Source organism: Panthera pardus, unplaced genomic scaffold (genome assembly GCF_024362965.1).
Source record: "Panthera pardus isolate Hobbes unplaced genomic scaffold, ASM2436296v1 HiC_scaffold_2, whole genome shotgun sequence".
In the NCBI taxonomy this organism is placed as follows: domain Eukaryota; kingdom Metazoa; phylum Chordata; class Mammalia; order Carnivora; family Felidae; genus Panthera; species Panthera pardus.
Window position 1 is genome coordinate 70,025,802 of NW_026526765.1, and position 23,585 is coordinate 70,049,386.

The 23,585-nt window shown below is 34.7% G+C and overlaps 1 protein-coding gene across 4 annotated transcripts in view; it reads right to left on the reverse strand.

The window, feature by feature from the left end:
• The window catches only part of FER (FER tyrosine kinase), a 436,635-nt gene that overhangs the window by 213,604 nt on the left and 199,446 nt on the right, over positions 1-23,585 (reverse strand). For all 4 annotated transcript variants that reach the window (XM_053907154.1, XM_019450529.2, XM_053907155.1 and 1 more), the window contains one exon: positions 18,764-18,886. In XM_053907154.1, coding sequence (XP_053763129.1) covers positions 18,764-18,886 — 123 coding nt within the window. The remainder of the gene's footprint in view (positions 1-18,763; positions 18,887-23,585) is intronic.

Consider the following 23,585-nt stretch of genomic DNA (forward strand, 5'->3'; position numbering starts at 1 on the left):
AAGTCACTGAATCATTGACCAATAATTGTTTCCTTAACTATTACTGGTCCTATAACATTTCCAAATTAGTAATCCCTATAATTCCTCCCAATTTGGATCTTTTCTAGTTTCATTGCTCTTTCTTGAAAGTGGCTACTAAAACTATAATCTGAAGCATTTCAGCACTACTCAGTACATTGAATAAGGACAAGACTATCACCTCTTTTATTATTTATAACTTTCCTATTAAAACAGATTTTTTTGGATTTCTTGTACACAACTGCATGTATAGTTCATATTATCTTGTGTTCTTTAAAATATTCGTTCAACTTGTAATTATTGAGCACCTTTTATGTGCCACCATTAAACCAGTAAGAAGATGACAAAAATAAATTAATACAGTCTTTGACTTCACAGATGCACAACTACAAGTATATAAAAAACACGGGTACCTGGCTGGCTCAGTTGGTAGAACATGAAACTCTTGATCTTGGGGTTGTGAGTTCAAGACCCATGTTGGGCATAGAGCTTACTTAAAAATAAAATAAAATAATTTTGATACTACAAAATAAGTGATATAATAATCATTTGTACAGAATTCTATGGAAGCACGGGGAAAGGAGGGCCTAATTTGAACTGGTGGGGTTAAGAAAGACTTTAAATAGGAAATGATGCTTAAAATGTATTCTAGGAAATGAAAGCAGTGTTACAAAGATTTTTTTCTTTTTTTATTAAGTAAGAAACAGCAGATGACATTCTGAAAAATGAAAGGGATTCTGATAAGTTCCAATTTAGAAGGATCAGGGCACCTGGGTGGCTCAGTCAGTTGAGTGTCCGACTTTGGCTCAGGTCATGATCTCACAGTTTGTGGGTTCAGGCCCCACCTCAGTTTCTGTGCTGACAGCTCAGAGCCTGGAACCTACTTCGGATTTTGTGTCTCCCTCTCTCTCTGCTCCTCCCCAACTCATGCTCTGTCTTTGTCTCTCTCAAAAATAAACTTTAAAAAGATTTTAAAAAAGAAGAAAGATTGGCAGGAGAAACAACTGGAAAAGTTGAAAGGAGCTAGATCACAAAGGGTTGTTGCATGCTAGAATGCTTCAACCTGACCAAGAGGAAGTATACATTCTTCAGAATACATTAAACATTTAAATGACATGATCAGTTATTACTTTGAATGTTCCAAACATCTAAATACATACAGCAAGAGCACAAAGAATTAGCAAGCATGAGAAACAGAGTCTCAGACCCATATCAATGAAGGCCTCACTTAAGGGTCAGCAGGAAGGATGTAAAACAGGTAATAGACTTGAAAGCCATTTATGAGGCAGAAGGAATTCATGACTCATTACAGTGAGATATAAGGGAAAATGAGGAGTGTACAAATGTTCCAAATATTTTTTAAAGGCTTCATGCCAGAATTGATGCTGTTAACAGAAACCAAGAATGAGAAGTAGGCCCAGTGGGGAAAGGAAGGAGTGAATCATCATGATGGGTTCCTGGTTGCATATGCTGAGTCTGAGGTTCTATATTCTTATGTATGCATTCTAACAAGATGACTAAAGGAAAGGGAAAAATAGAGACAAGGAGAAAAGGGTAAACTGGACTAATGAACTAGGATAAGATTAGAGAAAGTCCTGAATTAGTAAGAAGCCTGCACTGATTCACAAAAGAAAAAAAAAAAAAGTAACATAGGTGTTTAAAATAGGAACCTGATGTGATAAAATGTTATTTTAAAAAGATAAGTCTAGTAGCAACAGGGTTAAAAAGATCCTAGGAGAAAGACAGGTAAATAAACTGTCAGCAACACAAAGTTTAAAGTGATGAAAGCCTGTGTGATTACAAAGTTAAGAGGAGTGGAAAGGAAAGAATGGGGTCTCTTCTTCTCCCTGGGCTACTTATCTAAAGCCGTCTTCCCATACTATGTATTTTCTCATCTACTCTAAGCCTTCAGGTATTTTCCCCACATGTTGGTGACTCTCAAGTATATCCTACGACCCAGAAATTGCACTACTAGGTATTTACCCAAAGGATACAGAAATGCTGATTTGAAGGGGCACACGCACCCCATTATTTATAGTGGTGCTATCAACAATAGCCAAATTATAGAAAGAGCTCAAATGTCCACTGACTGATGAATGGATAAAGAAGACTGATGAATGACTGATGAATGGATAAAGATGTTATATACAATGGACTATTACTCACTGATGAAAAAGAATGAAATCTTGCCATTTGCAACGACATGGATGGAGCTAGAATATATTATGCTAAGCAAACTAAGTCAGAAAGACAAATATTGTATGATTTCACTCATATGTGGAATTTGAGAAACAGCATATAAACATAGGGGAAGGGGAAGAAAAAATAAGATAAAAATAGAGAGGGGGGCATACCATAAGAGACTCTTAAATACAGAGAACAAACTGAGGGTTGCTCTAGGGGTAGTTGAGGGGGGGGATGGGCTAAAAGGGTGATGGGCATTAAAGATGGCACTTGTTGGGATGAGCACTGGGTGTTATATATAAGTGATGAATCAATGGGTTCTACTCCTGAAATCATTATTACACTATATGTTAACTAATTTGGATTTAAATTAAGAAAAAAAAAGACAAGTAATCCTCAAAACGTCTCCCTCACTCACCACATTCTTTGACAAGTCCTGTTAAATCTGACTGATAACTAAGTTAATCATGTGCAATTTCATCCAAGCATCATTGCCTCCACAAATACCCAATAATTCTTTAAATTCCATTACTACTTTTTCACATTCTTGCCACTTTCATCTCACACCAGTCACTCACTCACTAATTGGTTTCCACAATGAATCCATATGGTCTTTATAAAATAGAAATCTGATTATTACTTTCCCCATGATAAAACCATTGAAAGGTTCCTAATACCCCCAAGACAAAGACCAAAGCCTTTAGCATGGAGTAGTTATTACTTGACACCTTTTAACTTCTCTAATCTCATTTCCTATACTAGTTTTCTATTGCTGCTAACAAATTATAACCAATTTAGTGGCTTAAAGCAACACAAATTTCTTAACAATTCTAGAGCTCAGAGGCTCAAACTGGGTCTTCCAGAGTTAAAACCAAGATGTTGGCAGAACTGCACTCTTTCCGGAGGCTCTAGGGGAGAATGCGTTCCTTGCCTTCTCCAGCTCCTTAGAGGTAGCCTGCATTCCTTGTCTCTTGGCTGCATGACTCCAAGCAACCATTACTTCTATATTCACATTTCCTTTTCTGTCTCTGCCTCTCCTGCCTCCTTCTTTCCCTTACATGGTTCCTTGTGATTGTGTTTGGCAGTGACATTGAACCCACCTGGATAATCCAGGATAATCTATCCATCTCAAGATACTTAACATAATCACCTCTGCAAAGTCTTTTACTGAGTACAGAACACATCCACAGGTCCTAGGGATTAGGGCATAGATGCATTTGGAAGGTCATTATTCTGCCTACCACACCTCTTCTCTCCATTTCCCCTGACTACTAATATATTCTCTACTTCAGATGGATAAACTGGAAAAGGGTTTATCACCTCGATCATAGTTCTTATTTACTTATCTGTCTTCCCAATTAGACTAATTTCTTCTGGGACAAAGACTGTCATAGTCATCACAGTATCTTTAGTGCCTAGTTTCCACCATAGAAGAGGCTTTCACTATGTATTTGCTGAACATTAACTGAAGAGCCAGTCAGAGGTATGCTGCAAATCTGTGGATTCCTGGAAAATTCTGACCTATTTATTTTCAGATGAACACTGATGACCTTTCAGAAACCCCACATTGAAGACTGCAATAGCAGTGGAGGAATCTTTTAAAAGTTATTTCTAGAGAAGATTCAAAAAGCTCTATGGACTCACAGTCCAGTCTTATGGGCATAAAAAATGATTATGTTTATGTTCTCAAACTGAAGTGATTCCAGAGGCAAAAGAAAACACAGATTTATTAGTCAAAAGAGAACACAGCATTGCCAGAAAGTATTGGTAAAATTATTAATTCTTGAGTCCATCATTAGAAATTATCTGTAATGGCAAACCACAAAACAGTGAGGGCCAGGATTTGAACATGAGAGTTCTTTATTACTAAGAGATACACAAGAAATTAAAAATGAACTGTGCTGATCTTGATTCTGTTTCTCATTACACAGTCCCCGATCAAGGTTTCAGGATGTCCCATAAGATAATTTCTCTCCACGAGTATTTCTTTTTTAAGACCTTATTTTTTGGTCTAGTTTTAATAGATAGCAGTTATTACATAAATAACAGAAGGAAAAACTTGAAGTTTCATTTTCTCTAAGGCTTATAGATGAATGAGGCTTTCCGTTTTAAAAAATCACTTGCAGATATCTTTTTAATGTCCTTGGTCTTTCTAATTTAATTCCTATTATCTCAAAGTCATTAAAATTCTTAGCATGCATATTTAGTCTACATAAAATAGGATGTGGGACAAGTCTTTTGTGGCACAATTAAATTATTCCCTTCAAGGACAACGTAGCAGAAGATGAACACTAATTTAGTTAATATGGTAAAAAGGAAGATAAATGTTTTTTTTTTTTAAGTGAAAACAAGCAATGCCTGTTCTTGTATTTCATTTTCACTTTTGAAATGGGTTAATACAGGACAGTAATTTGCAAATAAGGAATATTAAATATGATGTAAGATTACTTTACTGCTTTAAAGTTAATATCCGAGAGAAGTCTCATCAAGGTGTCAAAGGAATTTTATGGAACGAATAATATATAGTTCACAACAGTATAAAATACAGACAAGCCAAAAAAGAGTACACCAGAAATATTTTTCATCTGTACTTAAAAATAGCTATGAAATTTGCTAAGAGCATCCTAACCACATGAAAAAGTAAATTCTAACATAAAGCCATAAAAGAAGAAAGTGAAAATATGGAATATAAACTACTATACAAATGGAACTGAGATAGAACATATCTTATTTCCAAAGGGATTTTATTCATAAACCTCAACCATGCTCCACTTTGGAAACATTAAAAGCTATAATTTCTATATTGTTCTAAAACAATATAAAGTCTCAATTATTATATTTTTTTCAAATATTATATCAAGTATTTATTAAATGGCCATATTTTCTCAAAATAACATCAAATATTTCCTGAGTTATGCACCAGACCCTGAGATGCATAAAAATGAGCTAATGGGGAGGATCTCAGATAAAACTAACAATGACAGCTGAGTGAATAAAATAAGTACTGTAACTATGGGAAAGTTCAAGGTGAGCCCAGAAGAGGACATTTTTATTGAACACTTTATAAGTATCTATATTATTGGGGCGCCTGGCTGGCTCAGTCAGTGGAGCATCTGACTTCAGCTCAGGTCATGAACTCACAGTTTGTGAGTTTGATATCATAGTTTGTGATGTTGGGCTCTGTGCTGATAGCTCAGAGCCTAGAGCCTCCTTCAGATTCTGTGTGTGTGTCTCTCTCTCTGCCTCCCCTGCTCATACTCTGTCTCTTTCTCTCTCAAAAATAAACATTAAAAAAATTTTATAAATATCTACATTATATAATATTGACAAATTAAAATGGAAATTACACATCATGATCAGGGGTTTTCTATCTCAGAAGTTGTTGCAGGCTGCAGGCTGTAGAGACAGCAAGAGGAGAATAGTTGTAAAGAAGAGGGTTAATGTGGCTGAAGAGACTAATTTGGTGTACTTCTATATCTTATCAACTCACCTCACCTATTCCTTACCTTACCACTTCTTGCCCTGGTATTCTATTGACCCCTTCTCTCTTGTTTGAATTACACAAGTACCAACATAAAGAATATTCTCTGTCAGGGTGCCTTTGTCTTTTCTTTGGTAGAGACATTTCTTGCTTTCTAGATCTCACTACCTTAGACCCAGAGAACATCAAATAAGCTCCCAATGTCTAAGTTCAAAATATGAAAAGACATTAAAAGAGATGGTGATCTTCAATTAAATTATTTAGCACTGATAATTTCCAAAATGAAATAAATTATTAACAACATATCATGGACTTTTTTTCTAAGGGTAAAGTGTGAATGAAAACAAAATTCAACAATACGCCATTCCATGTTACGATTTTTTTTTTTCACTCAGTGTATGGATCCTCCACAAACTTGGCTAAATGTTAACTTGCTCAGGTATATAATTAAGATGAGACATTTGTAAATGTCATAGGTGTAATCTTTTGGTATTCTGGAACTTGTTAAAACTTTTTAATATATTTAATGCTAATTTTATTAATATTTTAATCATAAATCTGGATCCTAGAGAATTTTACTATTCTCTTCAGCAAAAATTAAAAAGAGGAAAAAATGATGATGCAAAATGATTTATATTAAGTTGTATTTTACATTATGCCCTGGGCTATTATTAAAGGACACTAAAAGCAACAACCAATGAAATCTATTCCTAAACTTTTGCAGAAAAGTTGTTAAAGACATTGTTATAACTAAAATCCCAAGAGAGAATTTTCATTTAGAACTTACTGGTAGTAAAACTTTGTTTTAAACAAATTAATATCCTTCCTCTTCTCTAATCATGAAATTAGTTAACTCTTTTTCTATAATGGTTTCCATCTAAATATTTCATGCTCAACACAGGAATTATTAAAAGTCTTTAAGAGCCTGCATTTTTTTTTTTTTTTTTGCCATGCTTAAGTGTCCACCATTACTTATTTTTTCACCGGTACTAATAACTTGTTTTTATTTCTATTTTAACATTATTCACTGTAATATAATTTGATTATGGCTACACAGGTTCTTTCTGAAACATGGTAAAATAAAAATTGATTTGTTTTTTAAATGTGCCAATAAATTCCTTAACTTCTTCAAGCAGTTAAAAGGGCAAATAGCCTCAATATTTTAGTGGGGTATGTGGTATCACCAACTATACTTTAGATATGCTTAGTTTACATTTTCCCCTTGGTTATAAACCTGCAATAGAATGACATTTTCCATAGATAAATCCTAATCTTGGTATGTGAAGATCTAAAAAATCTGCCTTCAGCCGAAACTTTTGAGATTATTCACCTTTCTAAATCATCTGCTTCTATCAAACTGATCTTGACTTCCTTAAAATAAGTCTCAGTTTTTAGATTATTCCCTTGCCATAACCACAAAAATCTTCCCTACTCCTTCTGCCTGTCCTTAGGACCTACTTCAAGTCCATATTCCTCTATGAACCCAAGCCCATTTGTTCTTCTTCTGAATTCCTGTAATATATATTGGTACTTTAAAAATCAATCTTGGGCACCTGGGTGGCTCAGTCATTTAAGTGGTCGACTCTTAATTTCGGCTCAGGTCATGATCACAGGATGGTGGGATCAAGCCCTATGCTGGGCTCCACACTGAGAGTGGAGCCTGCTTAAGATTCTCTCTCTCTCTCTCTCTCTCTCTCTCTCTCTCTCTCTCTCTCTCTCCCCCTCTGTTCCTCTCCCCCATCCATGGTTTCTCTCTAAAACTAAAATTTAAATTTAAAAAATGCTGCTTTATAGTGTTCTACTAAATATTATCATAAAATATTGCTTTGAAAAATTTTAACATTACCAAAATAACATGTTGAATAAAAAAATCTAAAAAACAAACAAGTCAAAAGAAGTTACCCATAACTCCTCCAATTGGAGATAATCATAATATTCTGGAGTATAGTCTTTGAACTCTTCTGTATACATATGTACGTGCATTTTCTATGTGTATGTACATTTCATTTTTTGAAAAAACGATAATACCGTAGCACTATTTTACAAATTATTTCTTCTTCAACAATATAGAACATGAACATTTTATCCTTTTAACAATAATTTTTTGATAAAGCATCTCCCTAAAAAATTATAACTCCTTAAGAGCAGGTGTCATGGTTTCAATACTTTTTTAAGTTTTAAATGGATAAGACATTCACAGTGTCTTCAAAAAATAAAACAGAATAAACAGTAAAATACAATAAATGTAAACAGTAAAAAATTTCCCTTAGACCTCTGCTGACAACTTCAAACCCACCAAAACATGTGTATCCTTTGTTAGATATTATCAGTAGTGGTAGTTTCTTGAGTATATATTTAAAGTTTCTTTATCATTAAAAGCAAACCCAGACATATAATTTTATACTCCCCACATTTTTTTATACAAAAGATAACATGACATAAACTCTGTTTTATAGTTTAGTTTCTTTTATTTTTTTAAGTTTATTTATTTATTTTGAGAGAGAGAGAGTGCACTCAAGTGAGGAAAAGGCAAAGAGACAGAATCCCAAGCAGACTCTGCACCACCAGTGCAGAGCTCAATGCAGGGCTCAAACTCATGAACTGGGAGATCATGACCTAAGCTGAAGTTGGAAGCTTAACCAACTGAGCCACCCAGACACCCCTTTAGTTTCTTTTATTAACAGTGCACTGTGGGGGCACCTGGGTGGCTCAGTCATTAAGCATGGAACTCCTGATTTCAGCTCAGGTGATGATCTCATAGTTTGTCTCACTGACAGTGTGGAGACTGCTTGGGATTCTCTCTCTTCCTCTCTCTCCTTCCCCACTGGCTGGCTCTCTCTCTCTCTCTCTCTCTCTCTCTCTTAAAATAAATAAACATGAAAACAATTAAAAATTGAAAAAAACCACAATGCACCTTGGAGTACCTCATTTACAGTACTCCATCAGATGGAGTACCAAGTTCAATTTAACTAGACACCTATTAATGAACATTTCATTTCCAATATTACAAATAATGCTGAAGTGACTAACCTTGTGCTGACACCATTTCATACATATAAAAACACAATTAAAGGATAGATTACTGAAGTGTTAATGCTAAGTCAAAGGTATACATACATTTTATAATTTTGATGGATTTTGTCAATTTGCCTTCTACAGAGATTTTTCTAATTTATATTCTCATTAGCAAAGTATCTAAGGGCCTTTTTGCACATCTTTGCCAAGAAAGTGAACTATTAAATTGTAACTTTATGCCAATCTAGTAAGTGAAAAAATGATATTTCCTTAGTTTTAATTTCCATTTATTCCACTGAGTTAAGTAATTACCTGCCATATCTTTAAGAGCCATTTGTATTTTTATTTTTTTAACTATCCACCCATGCCCATTGCCAATTTTTCTATTTGGTTATCTATTTTTTTAAACAACTTCTAGAGGCTCTTTGTATATTAAAGGGATTGGCATTCTTGTGATACGAGTTTTTACTGATTAAATTAGCAAGTGTTTTTAATTATGTATTGATCTTTTTAAAAGCAGTTATTATATATATATTTTTTGCTTTCTCTTTTTCTAATTCATCTCTTTATGGTTTTATCTTTGTTAATTTATACTTTCTGCTATACTTTTATTTAATTATGGATTTGTTTTTCCTAATTTTTTGAGTTGTATGCTTCACCCAATTATTTTTTGTTGTTGTTTTATTAATGTAACTACTTAAGACTCTAAATTTTCTTCTGACTGCAAGTTTGGCTGAATCACTTAATTTATGCGTAAAATTTATTTCCCCCACCCATTTCCCACATTCATTGATGCAAGCAAAGAATATAGCCGAGAACTTTAGGGTAAATTCCTCTTTCAAAAGGTGTTTTTGCTGCAGTTTGGTAAGATCTACAGCAGCGGGGCTATCTGGTCATGTCTTAACTTTGTGCTATACAACTTCCACCCAGTCAAAGGTTGACTACCACAACATGTACTTTGAAGTCGGTGAATTACATATGGTTCTTAGTTTCACGAAGAATGCAGTTTATGGACATTTTACTTTTGTTGTTCTCTTTGCTATGGTTTCTGGCAGGGAAGAGGGAAAAAAAATGCTAAGTCACACAACCATGTTCATACCAGAAATCTTCTTATATACCTTCTTATACATTTCTACATGCTTCTCTGAGTCCATGCACATAGAAAATTTTCATAAATACTTTAAAATGATGAAATTACACACTTCAGACAATGGGCTATTAATACCAAATCCTGCCCTTCTACTTGCATTTAAAAAATTCCAATGAGAGTCTGGCTCCTGGGTGGCTCAGTCAGTTAAGTGTCCGACTTCAGCTGACGTCATGATCTCACGGTTTGTGGGTTGGAGCTCCAGGTCAGGGTCTGTGCTGACAGCTCAGAGCCTGGAGCCTGCTTTGGATTCTCTGTCCCCCTCTCTCTCTGCCCCTCCCCCGCTCATACTGTGTCTCTGTCTCTCAAAAAACAAACAAACAAACATTGGGAACAATTTTTTTTTAATTCAAATGAGTTATTCCTATCATGCCATGCCGAAAATGTTTACAAGGTAAGAAATATATGGAAGGATTACTTTAAAATCTAACTCCTTAGACTGAAAAATCATAATATTTAAGAAAGTATGAAGTAGGTTTATGGATGAAATACCCCTGAGAGGTCATTTAAGGAACATTAGTGGTCTCCAAGGCCTATTAATTTTTTTAAGCCTAACATTGCTCTTCCTCAAAATAACTGTTGGTAAAGTTTGAGATAAAAAAAACTGGAAGTCAGTCTATGTGTTAAATGCACTATGACAGGGTTCTTTTATTAAATAGATCAAGCCTAAAATTCAAGTTTAATTTGACTTCCCTGACTATGCTAAATGAAGGCTGAATATTCAAATATTACCCTCTATTTCCCTTAGCACAACATGTTATATAGTTCCTGCGGGACTAATTTTCATAAAGGATGACACCATAACTGTCAAGTTCACGGTTATATTCTGGTGCAGGAGTATTGGACTATAGCAAAAAAAAAAAAAATGTTGTTAAACTACTGATGTTACTGATGCTATAGATTATAACTTATTCTAGTGGAGGTTGTAGTAAAAAGGTGATAAATATAACAGAATCAGTTTCAGGACACACCTCAAAAATTTACAAGAAATGTGATTTAGGGTAAATTATGATCTTTGACTTTCCTAATCTAATAATGGGGATAATAATACTCAATGCACAGTTGTTAAAAAAATTTAATAAAATAACAGAAGTAGAATATTATCACCAGACTATGTACTCAATGTTTTTTTCTTCCTTCATAATATAAAATCTTCCAAATTTTACCTTTACCTTTTCCAAACCTTCTGTTGTGAGTTATTTGTCACATGAAAAAGTTTTTAAAGAAGAAAGAATACGCTATTCTCCAGTTTCCAACACATAGCCACACAGATTTTCTTACATGATACTTACAACAACCATGTAGGATTATTGTAGGCAGAAAATGACTTGGGGGTTGACCTGCCCCAAATCACATGGTTGGGAGTGGTGAAAACTGGCATTGAAAAGTGGATTCTTTATGCTCAATTCGGTGGTCCACAGGGTGATTTATGTATTCTTGATGAATTTATCCTAAGGAGGATAGTCTGTAATTTTTTGTGCTCTTCAATGGAGCTAATAACTGATCTTAAAGAGCAATTAAGTAGAAATCTTAACAGCAAGCATTCTATATCAGAACTTTTTTTTTTTCCAAACTGTGGTCTCTGCAATTGGAAATCTAATTTGACATGATATCTCATTTTCAAGAGCTAAAAATAAATAAATAAATCACTTATCTTTCTTCAAATTTTAAACACACAGTACTTTCTAAATATCTCATATGAAATGACAGCATAAGAGGATTAATTGCAAAAGCAGAGCTAGCTAGATGCCTCCTAAAATAATATTACTGAGTGTGATATTATGATTTATAGTAGGAAATTGTATTTTGTCTTTGTCTCAATTTCTGGCACAAGGCTCCTAAAACCCTTGGAAATTCCTAAGTTGCTCAGAGCCACAAAGGTGTCTTTTGTTACGCTGAGTCATGGTTAGACAGCTCTAGGTAACCTAAAGATAGGGCTAGTGCCATGAAAACCAACCTTGTGATTTGAGGGTTGGAGTTTTCAGTCCCAACCTCTTAACCTCCAGGAGGGAAGACAGGTTGGATAATGAGTTCAAGCCCCAGTTGTCAATGATTTAATCAAGCATGCCTACGTAATGAAGCCTCCGTATAAACCCAAAAAGACAGTGTGGGGAGATCTTCCAGGTTGGTAAAGGTGTGGAAATTTGGGAACAGTTGTGCCCTTAGACACCAAGAAAGTGCCGTTCCCCTTCCCACATACCTTGCCTTATGCATCTCTGACATCTGGCTCTTCCTGAGTTATGTCCTTTTGTATCCAACTGGTCATCTATTAAGTAGAATGCTTTTCTGAGTGCTGGGAGGCACTCTAGCAAGTTAATTGAACCTAAGGAGAAGGTTGTTGGAACCTCCAATCTATCACCAGGATATCAGAAGCATAGTGACAACTTGGTTTTAAGATTGGCATCTGAAGTTGGGCAGAGGAGGGGGGAGACTTGTAGGATTGAGCCCTTAACGTATGGGATCTAACTCCATCTCCAGGTAGACCATGTCCAAATGGAATTAACTGCTTGGTGTCATGTGGGGGTAAAAATAAACAAACAAAACGAGAATTTAAAAAAAACAACAATGGGCTGGGAGAAAAAGTTCTTAGAAATGAAGAACATTGGTTTTACTCTATTTAGATAGCCATATGACTATAAAAATATTCCCTTGAAATTAATTGACACTATTAAACATAAATATTTGGTTTTGAAGAGACTCACCATGAAAACTTACAAAATTTTATACAGAGCTTTTACCTAAATGAAATGAATTTCTTAAATTATGTAATAAATAACTGACCTTTTAAGATAATATACATTAGTTATTAAATTAATCCAAATCTGAGCTTACCTGCAATCACTCCATTTGTCTACACTGTTCCTGCCACACTAGCTTCTGCAGCTCCTCAGTTATACCTAGGAACACTCTTTCCCCAGACACTCAGGGAAGAAAGATACTGACCCAATGAAACACGAGCATGGCTCTAGTGCCTTGGAGTTGGCATCTGTTCTCACAGGCCAGTATTCATGCTGCACTGTTAAATGCTTTTACTATTGCTCCTGCATATAACCCTACGGACAAGTCTTTGGTTTGGTTCACTTTTCTCTTCAAAATTTATTAGGAGGCCTTCTTGGATCACAATGATTTAAAAAACCAGCTGTTCCCTAGACACACACACACACACACACACACACACACACACACACACGTCACCTAACCTCTGACCTCACCATCACACTCAGGTCATTATCTGCTTGATGGGCTTCATTTGCATAGCATTTATTGCACTCCAACATAATATAGATCACTGCTCAGCAGAGTGTGTGTTAACTAAATATTTGCTAAACAAATAAATATTAAGTCATATTTATTTTCCAGTCATTTCTTTATTAAATTTTTATATTATTTTAATAATTTAATTACATAATTAAGGAACATGGATATAGATTTAAGGAAAAAGAAGTCTCTAATTTCATAAAATGTTAAATTGAAACAGACTTCAACCTATCAAAAACCGTATCTCAAGATTCCAAAAGAGGAATATTATTAAACAGTAATATTGGAAGAAGCAAGCTATGTTACTTAGCTATAAAGTAAAATAGTCTTTAAATGATCTGAAACCAAGAACATGAAGAGAAGACCTAATTAAAAGTACAGCTTTTCTCTTGTACAAACTGTTGTTTGTGTACATGTGTCCAACATCAATGCTGTTGCCACAAACTTGTCTCCTCACAAGTTAGTCTCTGTCACAGAAAGACTTACTCTCTGGGTGCCTGGGTGGCTTGTCAGTTAAGCGTCCCACTCTTGGTTTTGGCTCAGGTCATATCTCACGGTTTGTGAATTTGAGCCTCACATCAAGCCCCATGTCAAGCCCCAAGTCAGGCTCACTGCTGTCAGTGCAGAGCCTGATTCAGATCCTCTGCCCCACTCTCCATTCTCTCCCCATCCCCTGCTTGTGCTCTCACTCTCTCTCAAAAATAAACACTAGAAAGAAAGAAAGAAAGAAAGAAAGAAAGAAAGAAAGAAAGAAAGAAAGAAAGAAAGAAAGAAAAAGAAAGAAAGAAAAAAAGGAAGGAAGGAAGGAAGGAAGGAAGGAAGGAAGGAAGAAAGACTTACTCTCTGCAAAACTCTGCCTCTACTGTTCTGGCATCCTACACTAAATTCTGATAAAATGCCACAGTTACTTGATTTAAGCTGGCAGGCAAGTCATTTGTCTAAAGTTCAATTTAAAGGCTCATTGCCTAACTCACCTGAATTTATTCATGCACTTTATCTTTTTTTTATATGTTTTTATTTATTTTTGAGAGGGACAGACAGAGTACTAGTGAGGGATGGGCAGAGAGAGAGGGAGACACAGAATCTGAAGCAGGCTCAAGGCTCCGAGCTGTTAGCACAGGGCCTGACATGGGGCTCAAACTCACAAACTGTGAGTCGAAGTTGGATGGCTCAACCAACTGAGCCACCCAGGCGCCCCTTATTCATGATCTTTAATTTCCATTCTAGAAGAAATTTCTTTAAAAAAACAGCTAAATATGAAGAAATATTAAATTTAACAAGACAAATAAACTTCAAGTCACCATTTAAATGTTAATGTTGAACTATGTGTCTTTCTTAACTAAATTTTATCAAGTCTTTATATTTTACCTCAAATCCCAGCATTGCCACCCAGTATTACTGTTTATTGATTTTCTTTTCATAAAGACTCGTAGTATAGTTTTTGATATTTTATGGTCTTTTTTTCAATTTAACATTTATGAAATCAAAGATACTTCCTTTTCCTTAAACCCACACCCTTGTTCCTTAAAATAAGCAGTTTATTCTAGTCTCTAAAGTCTAGACTCTGTAGTCTACGCAGATAGAGGTAAGAACATGGGCTCATAGCTCTGCCTCTTAATTGTTCTGTTATCTTCTGCAAGTCATTTATGATTTTAAGCTTCAGCTCCTCATTCATAATATTGTATGGGGCTAAAAAAACTGATATTTATTATTATTATTATTATTATTATTATTAATTTACATCCAAGTTAGCATATACTGCAACAATGATTTAAGGAGTAGATTCCTTAATGCCTCTTACCCATTTAGCTTATCCCCCCTCCCACAACCCCTCCAGCAACCCTCTGTTTGTTCTCCATATTTAAGAGTCTCTTATGTTTTGTCCCCCTCCGTGTTTTTTATATTATTTTTCTTTCCCTTCCCTTATGTTCATCTGTCTTGTCTCTTAAAAGTCCTCATATGAGTGAAGTCATGTGATATTTGTGTCTCTCTGACTAATTTCACTTAGCATTATATCCTCTAGTTCCACCCACATAATTGCAAATGGCAAGACTTCATTCTTCTTGATTGCCGAGTAATACTCTATTGTATATATATACCACATCTTCTTTATCCATTCATCCATCGATGGGCATTGGGCTCTTTCCATACTTTGGCTATTGTTGATAGTGCTGCTACGGGGCTTGTTATAATACTTCATAGGAATATGTAAGGATTAAATGAGATAACGCAAATGAAAAGCTCAGCAAGCCCCTGGTCTAACAATTGCTCAATGAATTCAATGCTTCAACAAATATTTAATGAACCTCTGCTATGAGCAGGCACTGTTCTAAGCACGGGGCTACAGCTGCACTAAATGTTAAATATAATTCTGGCCTTTATGGAACTTATATTCCACTTGGGGAAGACAGACAAGTAAAACTATATCATATAAAATAATTTCAAGTAAATACAACTGCAGCAAAGAGATATTAAGAAGCAGAAGAGGGGAATAATAAGGAAGTGAGGTATTATTTCACAGAAGGTAGCCAGAAAAGGCCTCTGTGATGAATGACATTGAAATAGAAACTGAACTCAGTAAAGAACAGGTTCTGTGCATCTCCAATGTGCTTGCTAACAGAAGAAGGATGGTGATGGGTGATCAATAACCCCTGTTAGAACAGTGCCTTTCATCCTCCATTCTTTTCCACAAACTGTGGGAAGCAGCACAGGAGAAATCAGCCAGTGGAGGGTGAGGGAGAAATGGCTTGGGCACTAGCTTTATTATCATGAGAAAGTTAAATAATTCCTCTAATTCTAGATTGTCTAGTTTCTTGTACTTCTGAAGATAAGAAAGATAATCCTGTGGCCACGGTGTCTTCCAGTTAGGCATTGTGATGATATATTTTCATGGATAAGAAAGAAATAAATAGGAACTGAGAAGTCAGTTGCTATAAACAGAAATTAGATTGAGACCAAAATAGCACTCTTTATGTAGGCTAAAAATGAAGACTGGCAAGACGGAAATGAGATGTTTTATAGCATATTATATGGTCAAAGACATTAACTTCTTGCACAAATTAAATCAAGAAATAGATTCAAGTTATAAGACTATAAATAATTTCTCAAAGGAAGATATATAATAGATAATACTGCCATAATATAATCCATGTCAGTTTGTTCCTCACTCATAATTGAAAACTGTCTAATTTTCACAAGTCTTTTTTGTGGTTTTCTTTTAAAAGAATAATATGCTTCATTAAATAAAATGCATAACAATATTTACAACAGATAACAAACTGCATATTTCAAGTACCAGTACTTTAGATCAGGTTAAGAATCAGCTGGATAAACTTCAAATTTCTACCTCATAAAACAATCATACATAGCTCCTTAATCTTCCAGGGCTTTCAGTCTATAGAAGTTATTTTCATAGCCAGTGCTATATAAAATGATGAGATAGATAATCAGCTCCACAGCCAGTGCTGGGAGTTTGAGAGAAAGAGAATAATTGGCCATGTAACAGTCCAGACAATCTACTCCATTTATCTAGGCTCGTTTCATGGAAATTTTTATATAGAGAAGGATATAGCTTTATTTGAAATTATATATTCCTACAAAAGCCCAGATCTGCATTTTTATGTGTCTCTTTTATGGCTTTGGTCTCTCAATCTAGACCTGGCTAAGCAAGTAGAAAATGCAAATATTTGGTTGGCTGTAAAATGGGCTATCAATATTTCTGAAAACCCAGTTGTATATCTTGTTGACCTAACATGGCTAGAACTGCACTGAAATTTATTTCATGCTGGAATTAAAGTTCAAACTTTTACATGTACAGGTTAAGTATACAAAACTCCTGTCACTTATAGTGCTAGTGAGAGGGCTATGGTAGAGGAGATGTCGAAGACAAACTCCAGACTTATGGTTTGAGAAGCTAAATATTTGGTGGTACAGATTTCCCCCATTATCCAAAAGTTTGCTTTAGGCCACTCTGCTTTTACAAAAGACTTAAATTAGTACCTGTTTTTGTTAACCAAAAGAAATTCAAGAAAATTTTCACTTTTATGAAATGGTAATTGCTTCTTTGCTTTATGCCTTTTGCTTACAAAAATTTCAGAGAAACACTCTACTTGGATAGTGAGGAAAACTTGTACCATTTAATAAAAAAGGAAGAACAAATTTGGGGGTTAAAGGTGATAAAATCAAGTTTTAGGTAAAGAGTGGAAAAATCTCTTAGGTCTTTTGGGAAAGATATACATGTAAGCTAGAAATATAAATTTGGAAGTCACTGATACGTAAACAGTACATGAAGCCATGGGAATTGCTCATCTTAAAGAAAAGAATCCCTAGAATTCTGCAGAACAACAGCAGTTATCCACTGATGGAAGAGGAAACACTGACAAACATCTCTGTTTTACTACAGAAAAATATGAACACCTGTTTTAAACTAACAGAGAATTTTTATAAGGTTTTCTCAAATTAAAATGGGGGGAAAAGCAAAGAGAAATACATAAATGAAGAATGAACCAATCACATAGTTCTAGAAAACTGTGCAAGAAGGCCAATGTCTTAGCCACAGAATTAGTGTTTAGCAATTGACTTTCAAAATCTTCTGTGAAAGCAATGTCAAGGCTCAGCCCCTCAGTAATGACTGAGTAATAGAATGTGAGAACAAATACAGACATTAGTTCTAGACTAACAAAGGATAGCAACAGTTTTTTTTTATTTCTTTTTCTGAATCTCAATTATACATTAGCATTCTTCCAAATAACACTTCCTTCATATTAAAAGTCAATCCGAGATATATAAAAATCAAATTAGCAGATATTAACCTACCAGGTTGTATAGCTGTTTATGGCCACACTGTTCTTGATAGTAGATGGCCTCCAAAGAAAAGGACTCTTACCTACTCCAGGTCAATTTCTGAAACATCAAAAGTACTCAGAAGCCAACCCAGCTCCATTGCTGCACTTTGGTCCAAGCCCCACAGATTTTATCTTAAAACACAAACCTTCTTCATACCCATTCCAAACCTTATTAATCTCTTAAAGCATATGAAAGTAATGCATTCTGTGTTAGATCTTACAGTTAAAAATTACCCAGAACAATCTCTCACCTCGATGCTTGTCCCCACATAAGAAACTTACAATTTATTGTATTTGAAGAAAATAGTATAGTTTTTTTTTAATTTCCAGTGTCTTACAACATATTGTAAACTTAACATCCAAAATTAAAATTCTAATTTACTCATAATTGCTGGACATATTCTTTGACTTTTACATCTTAGAATCTTTCATAAACTGAACCTTTCAAAGTCTGAACCTTACAAAGTAAAAGAAAGGCCTCAAGTGTTTCAAGGAAAACTGGGAAGGAAAAAAAAAAAAAAAAACAAGAACAGGCCATTTGTAAACCAGCAAACACTGAATAAAAAGGCAACCCATCCTAGTAAAACCAAGGAACTAGCTGCCTTAGTTATATTAGCACTAGTGGTAATCACAAAGTCCTTATGTTTCCAAACTTCTATAAATAATCTAAGAACTTTATTTGTTGTGGTAAATGTTAACTCCCAAAGCATTCTTTATATATATATATATATAAAGAATATATACATATATATATACATATATATATATATGTATATATATATATAAACACACACACACATACATACACGCACCCACCTTAGGAATAGGGTTCAGCAGAACTACACCTGATTTCTTAGTGATGACCTGTTTTGTTGTATAGTGATGTTCTATTAGTTGAGGAATGTTTGAAAAACCAGTGCCTTCAAATCGATACAGATTCTGAAGAAAAAAAAATAAAGTAGAATAAATATAAAGACATTGCTTCAGCAAGACTACATTAGCAATAAATTAGGTTCCAATAAGAAAATTTACTATTATTGCACAACAATATGAATATACTTAACACCACTGAATGGATAAGATGGTAAAAGTAAAACTAAATATATAAATAAAACTTCAACATGCTGAAAAATTTTACCTTTCCATTGAGAACTTACTTTTTATAATGATTAAACAAAATTCAAACTGTTAAAAAACAGTTTGGAAAAAACAAGAAAGGAAGAAAATGAAAAACTAAAAGGACCTGGAATGCATTTTGCCAAATGATAACCAAAAGAAACAAAGCATGAGATATGTGTGAGTTAATGAACAAGAAATGCATTTACATTATGTTTATATATGTCCCATTTGATAAATCTTCCAAAATAAAAAATGTCGAAAGTATGAAGATATTATATTATATCCAATATAGTAATAAATATCTGAAGACCACCTCAGATGATTGATAAATATTTCCTATTTATCAATATAGTAGTAGTTGGTATTTCTATTACTGGGGTTATTCGTGTATTATTCTTTCACTAAAAGCACCTAGTCATTCACACACCATTAACAAAGAAATAAAATGCACAGTGACAAACAACAAATATCAGCATGCTCAACTCTTACATTTCGTGATTTCAAGACATCACAGAGGTAACATTTTCTCAAACTCTGACACAACCCCTTTCCTCTGTCTTCCTATTTAAAATAGGCATACAATAACCATATGGATGAATTGATAACAATAAATTTAGCATTAAAAAATATCTTGTTGGCCACGCATTTCAATGCAGGAAGCAATGGAATGCAACGTAATATAATAAAAACTTCTTTCTGATTGTTCACAAAGTGCTTGCCCATACATAAACAGGTGATATGTACACATGCCAATATGAATGTGCTCTAAGAAAACTATGTTAAGAAATAAGAACTTTAGAAACTACCAAAATGTGGATACTATTTACATTCCTGGAAGATTACTTTCCTAGTTAAAAGATTTAAGAAATTAAAGCTCTTTTTCCATAGTACAAAATAAGATTAAGTTTATCAGAATTGAATTTATATCCAACCTTTAAATGGATATTTGTTTCATCAAGTGAGGGACAAACAGGAGCTAGCTTACTGTAACACCTAACCATAGAATATAAATTCAACCCAAGGCAGTTCGTGTCAGAATCAATTCAGAGCAGTTGTTAATAAATTGCCTAAAGAATTTTTGTACATAGGAGTCAAGTCTGCTATGATATACTGACAATGATGTTTAAGAATATTTCATACTGAAGACACTAATATATTATTAGGCATGCAATGCACTGAGCAAGTTCTCTCAGGGTCTCAGTTCATTCACTGGTGAAACAAATATTTGGATCTCCTCAAAGAATGGGGCTTGAGCACGTATCAATATACAAAACACTTTGCCCAGCATATGGCACATAGTACACAGTCAAATGTTAAATAACCAAAGCAATAGGAATCCTTGGATTATAAAAATTATTCCAGGGGCGCCTGGGTGGCTCAGTTGGTTAAGAGTCCGACTTCGGCTCAGGTCACAATCTCGCGGTTTGTGAGTTCAAGCCCCGCGTCGGGCTCTGTGCTGACGGCTCAGAGCCTGGAGCCTGTTTCCGATTCTGTGTCTCCCTCTCTCTCTCTGACCCTCCCCCATTCATGCTCTGTCTCTCTCTGTCTCAAAAATAAATAAACGTTTAAAAAAAATTATTCCAAATCCAGATATAGGAAAATAAACATTTTCAATGAATGCTTAAAAGTGTAAATTAAATTTTCTCCAGGGATCATCATCTGCAAGTAATCAAATATCTTGGAAGGCATTGTTATGTGAAACTGATTAAGAAATGAAGAAATGCAAAAGGTTATAGAAGTGTAACATGTAATAACAATATAAACAACCACAAAATTTCAACCAAATATACAGTATTATAACTTGAAAGACTCTGAGACTAAATCTTAAGAATTCTCACCACACACACACAAGTATTAAACTGTGTGAGGTGCATGGATGTGTTAACTGTCTTGATCCTGGTAACCATTTTACAAGGTATGTGTAACAAACCATCATGTTGCACATGTTAAATGTACACAATTGTATTTGTCAACATTTATTGACAATATTTCTCCATAAAGTTAAAAACATACCCACTGTTTTCCCTTTGTATTCTTTCAGTCTACTCTTATACAGCAGCAGGGGACCCTGTTACAGCAGATCATTCCATTACCTTGCTTATATTCTTATCCCCCTCAGAATAAAAGCTAAAGTCTTTACCATGGTCTTTAAGACACTATACAATCTGTCCTCCATCATCTCTCTTACCTCATTTCTAACCACTACCACTCCCCTCCACTTCCCTCCAGTCCCCCTCATTTCCTTCTTCTTTTAAAACACACTATACACACTCCTTTCTCAGGGAGTTTACATTTGCGGCTTGAATAGTTTCTTGGATGGACATATGGGTAATGGCCCCCCTACTTCTTCCAGTCTTTCAGCGTATGTCATCTTTCAGCGAGGTCTTCTTTGGCCACCCAACACAATATTCAGAATCCATTTTCTCACCCTAACTAAATTTCTTATCTCCTTTTCCTGATTGAATTTTTCTCCTCAGAAGTTAACACCATCCAACATCAAATATATTTTACTTTTTATCTTGCTCTTCGTCTCTCTCTTCCTCTAGAATGTAAGCTCACGAGGTGATAAATTTTTACTTTTGCTTTGCTCATCACAGTATCCCCATGGTCTAGAACAGTGCCTGGCACATATTTCTTAGATCAATAACCATGTATGAATGAATGAAATATAACGCATATTAAATAACTGAAGTTAAAGAGACAAGTAAGATAACTTAACCTGGAAATCAATACTGAATAGTTCAGACACATGCAAACCCAAGATACTGAAGTACAATGTTGAATAGAAAGCAAGTAACATGATAAAATTCACAGCGAATCAAATTTCAAATCAGCCACTAGTGTTATAATGTCTTATATAAAATTCCAATACACATTTATAACTAGAGAAACATTTGAATAGAATAATGGGAATTTTCATTTAAGAACATATCTAGCTTTTATTTTAATATATATATGTTTTTTTAACATTTATTTATTCTCGAGACAGAGAGAGACAGAGCATGAACGGGGGAGGGGCAGAGAGAGAGGGAGACACAGAATCGGAAGAAGGCTCCAGGCTCTGAGCCATCAGCCCGGAGCCTGACGCGGGGCTCGAACTCACGGACCGCGAGATCGTGACCTGAGCCGAAGTCGGACGCTCAACCGACTGAGCCACCCAGGCGCCCCAGAACATATGTAGCTTTTAGTTTAAAGACAGTTTTCTGCCACTGATGTAGTAATCATGGTGAGTGAATACAGCGAGTGATACAACAGCAGTACTTACTTCATGGGCTGAAGTAAGAAACTGATTTCTAGCAATTATCTTTTTAAAGCGATCATGTTGACACCAGTGAAGTTCTCAGAGTCCTAACTGTGCAAAACCGATTAACTCACTTTCCTAAAGATGAAGATAAAGTAATGAATCTAGAAATGATGCTAAGACGTACGTTTATAAAGTTCAGCTAAGCATCAAACTCAGGTCAAGAGTAGTACATTCACAAAAACTGTTGAGGGCTTGTTTCTTGATACTCTCAAAATTCCGAATATTATAATTTGACATTGTATAAATCTGTATAAATTTCTTGTAGCTCAGATAACATGAAGTTCGGTTCACATACAAACAGATTCTATTTCAAGTTTTTCTACACAGCTTTGTCAATGGTATCACAGAGAGAATCCAGACTAATCTATAAATCTAAAAATTTTTTTAATGTTCATTATTTATTTTTGAGAGAGAGAGAGAGAGAAAGAGTAAGGGGGGAAGGGCAAAGAGATAGGGAGACACAGAATCCAAAGCAGGCTCCAGGCTCTGAGCTGTCAGCACAGAGCCAACACGGGGCTCAAACTCACGAACAGTGTGACCATGACCTGAGCCGAAGTTGGACACTTGACACACTGAGCCACCCAGGCATTCCCAGACTAATCTTTAAATAAGACACTTTTCTTTGGAGCGAATGTTGCTACTAATGATCTCTTAGGCAAATTCCAAAAGAAGCAATAAAAAATAGTAGAAAATAAATTTTTGCAAATTTCTACAAAGATCATTTTGTTGATTGTCATTTGTATTACATGATTAGATATCATGTAATATATAATTGAAAATAAAAAGTATGAATAAAAAATATAACTCAAATTTCGTAAAATAAAAAATATATAGATACATATAATTAAAATATATCCAAAAAGTCTCAAGGAATAGACACTGAACTGTTATGTTTTCACAACACATTTGCTACATCTAGAATTTGTTTCTGAGTTATCATTGTGCTACTTAAGAATCAAATATGCATATGTATGAAAAATACATAAAAAAAACAGAATCAGATTTTCTTGCTATACATACTTGCAGAGGAGTGTTATACAAGGAAGTCAGATAGAACAGAATAAGCACACAAAAAATGAGAAGTGGCTTCAATGAATGTATAATTTGAAATAATATTCTTGAATAGACCTCTTGAAAAAGAACTCAGAACAAGCCGGCAGAAGGAAGGAAGGAAGGAAGGAAGGAAGGAAGGAAGGAAGGAAGGAAGATCATTTC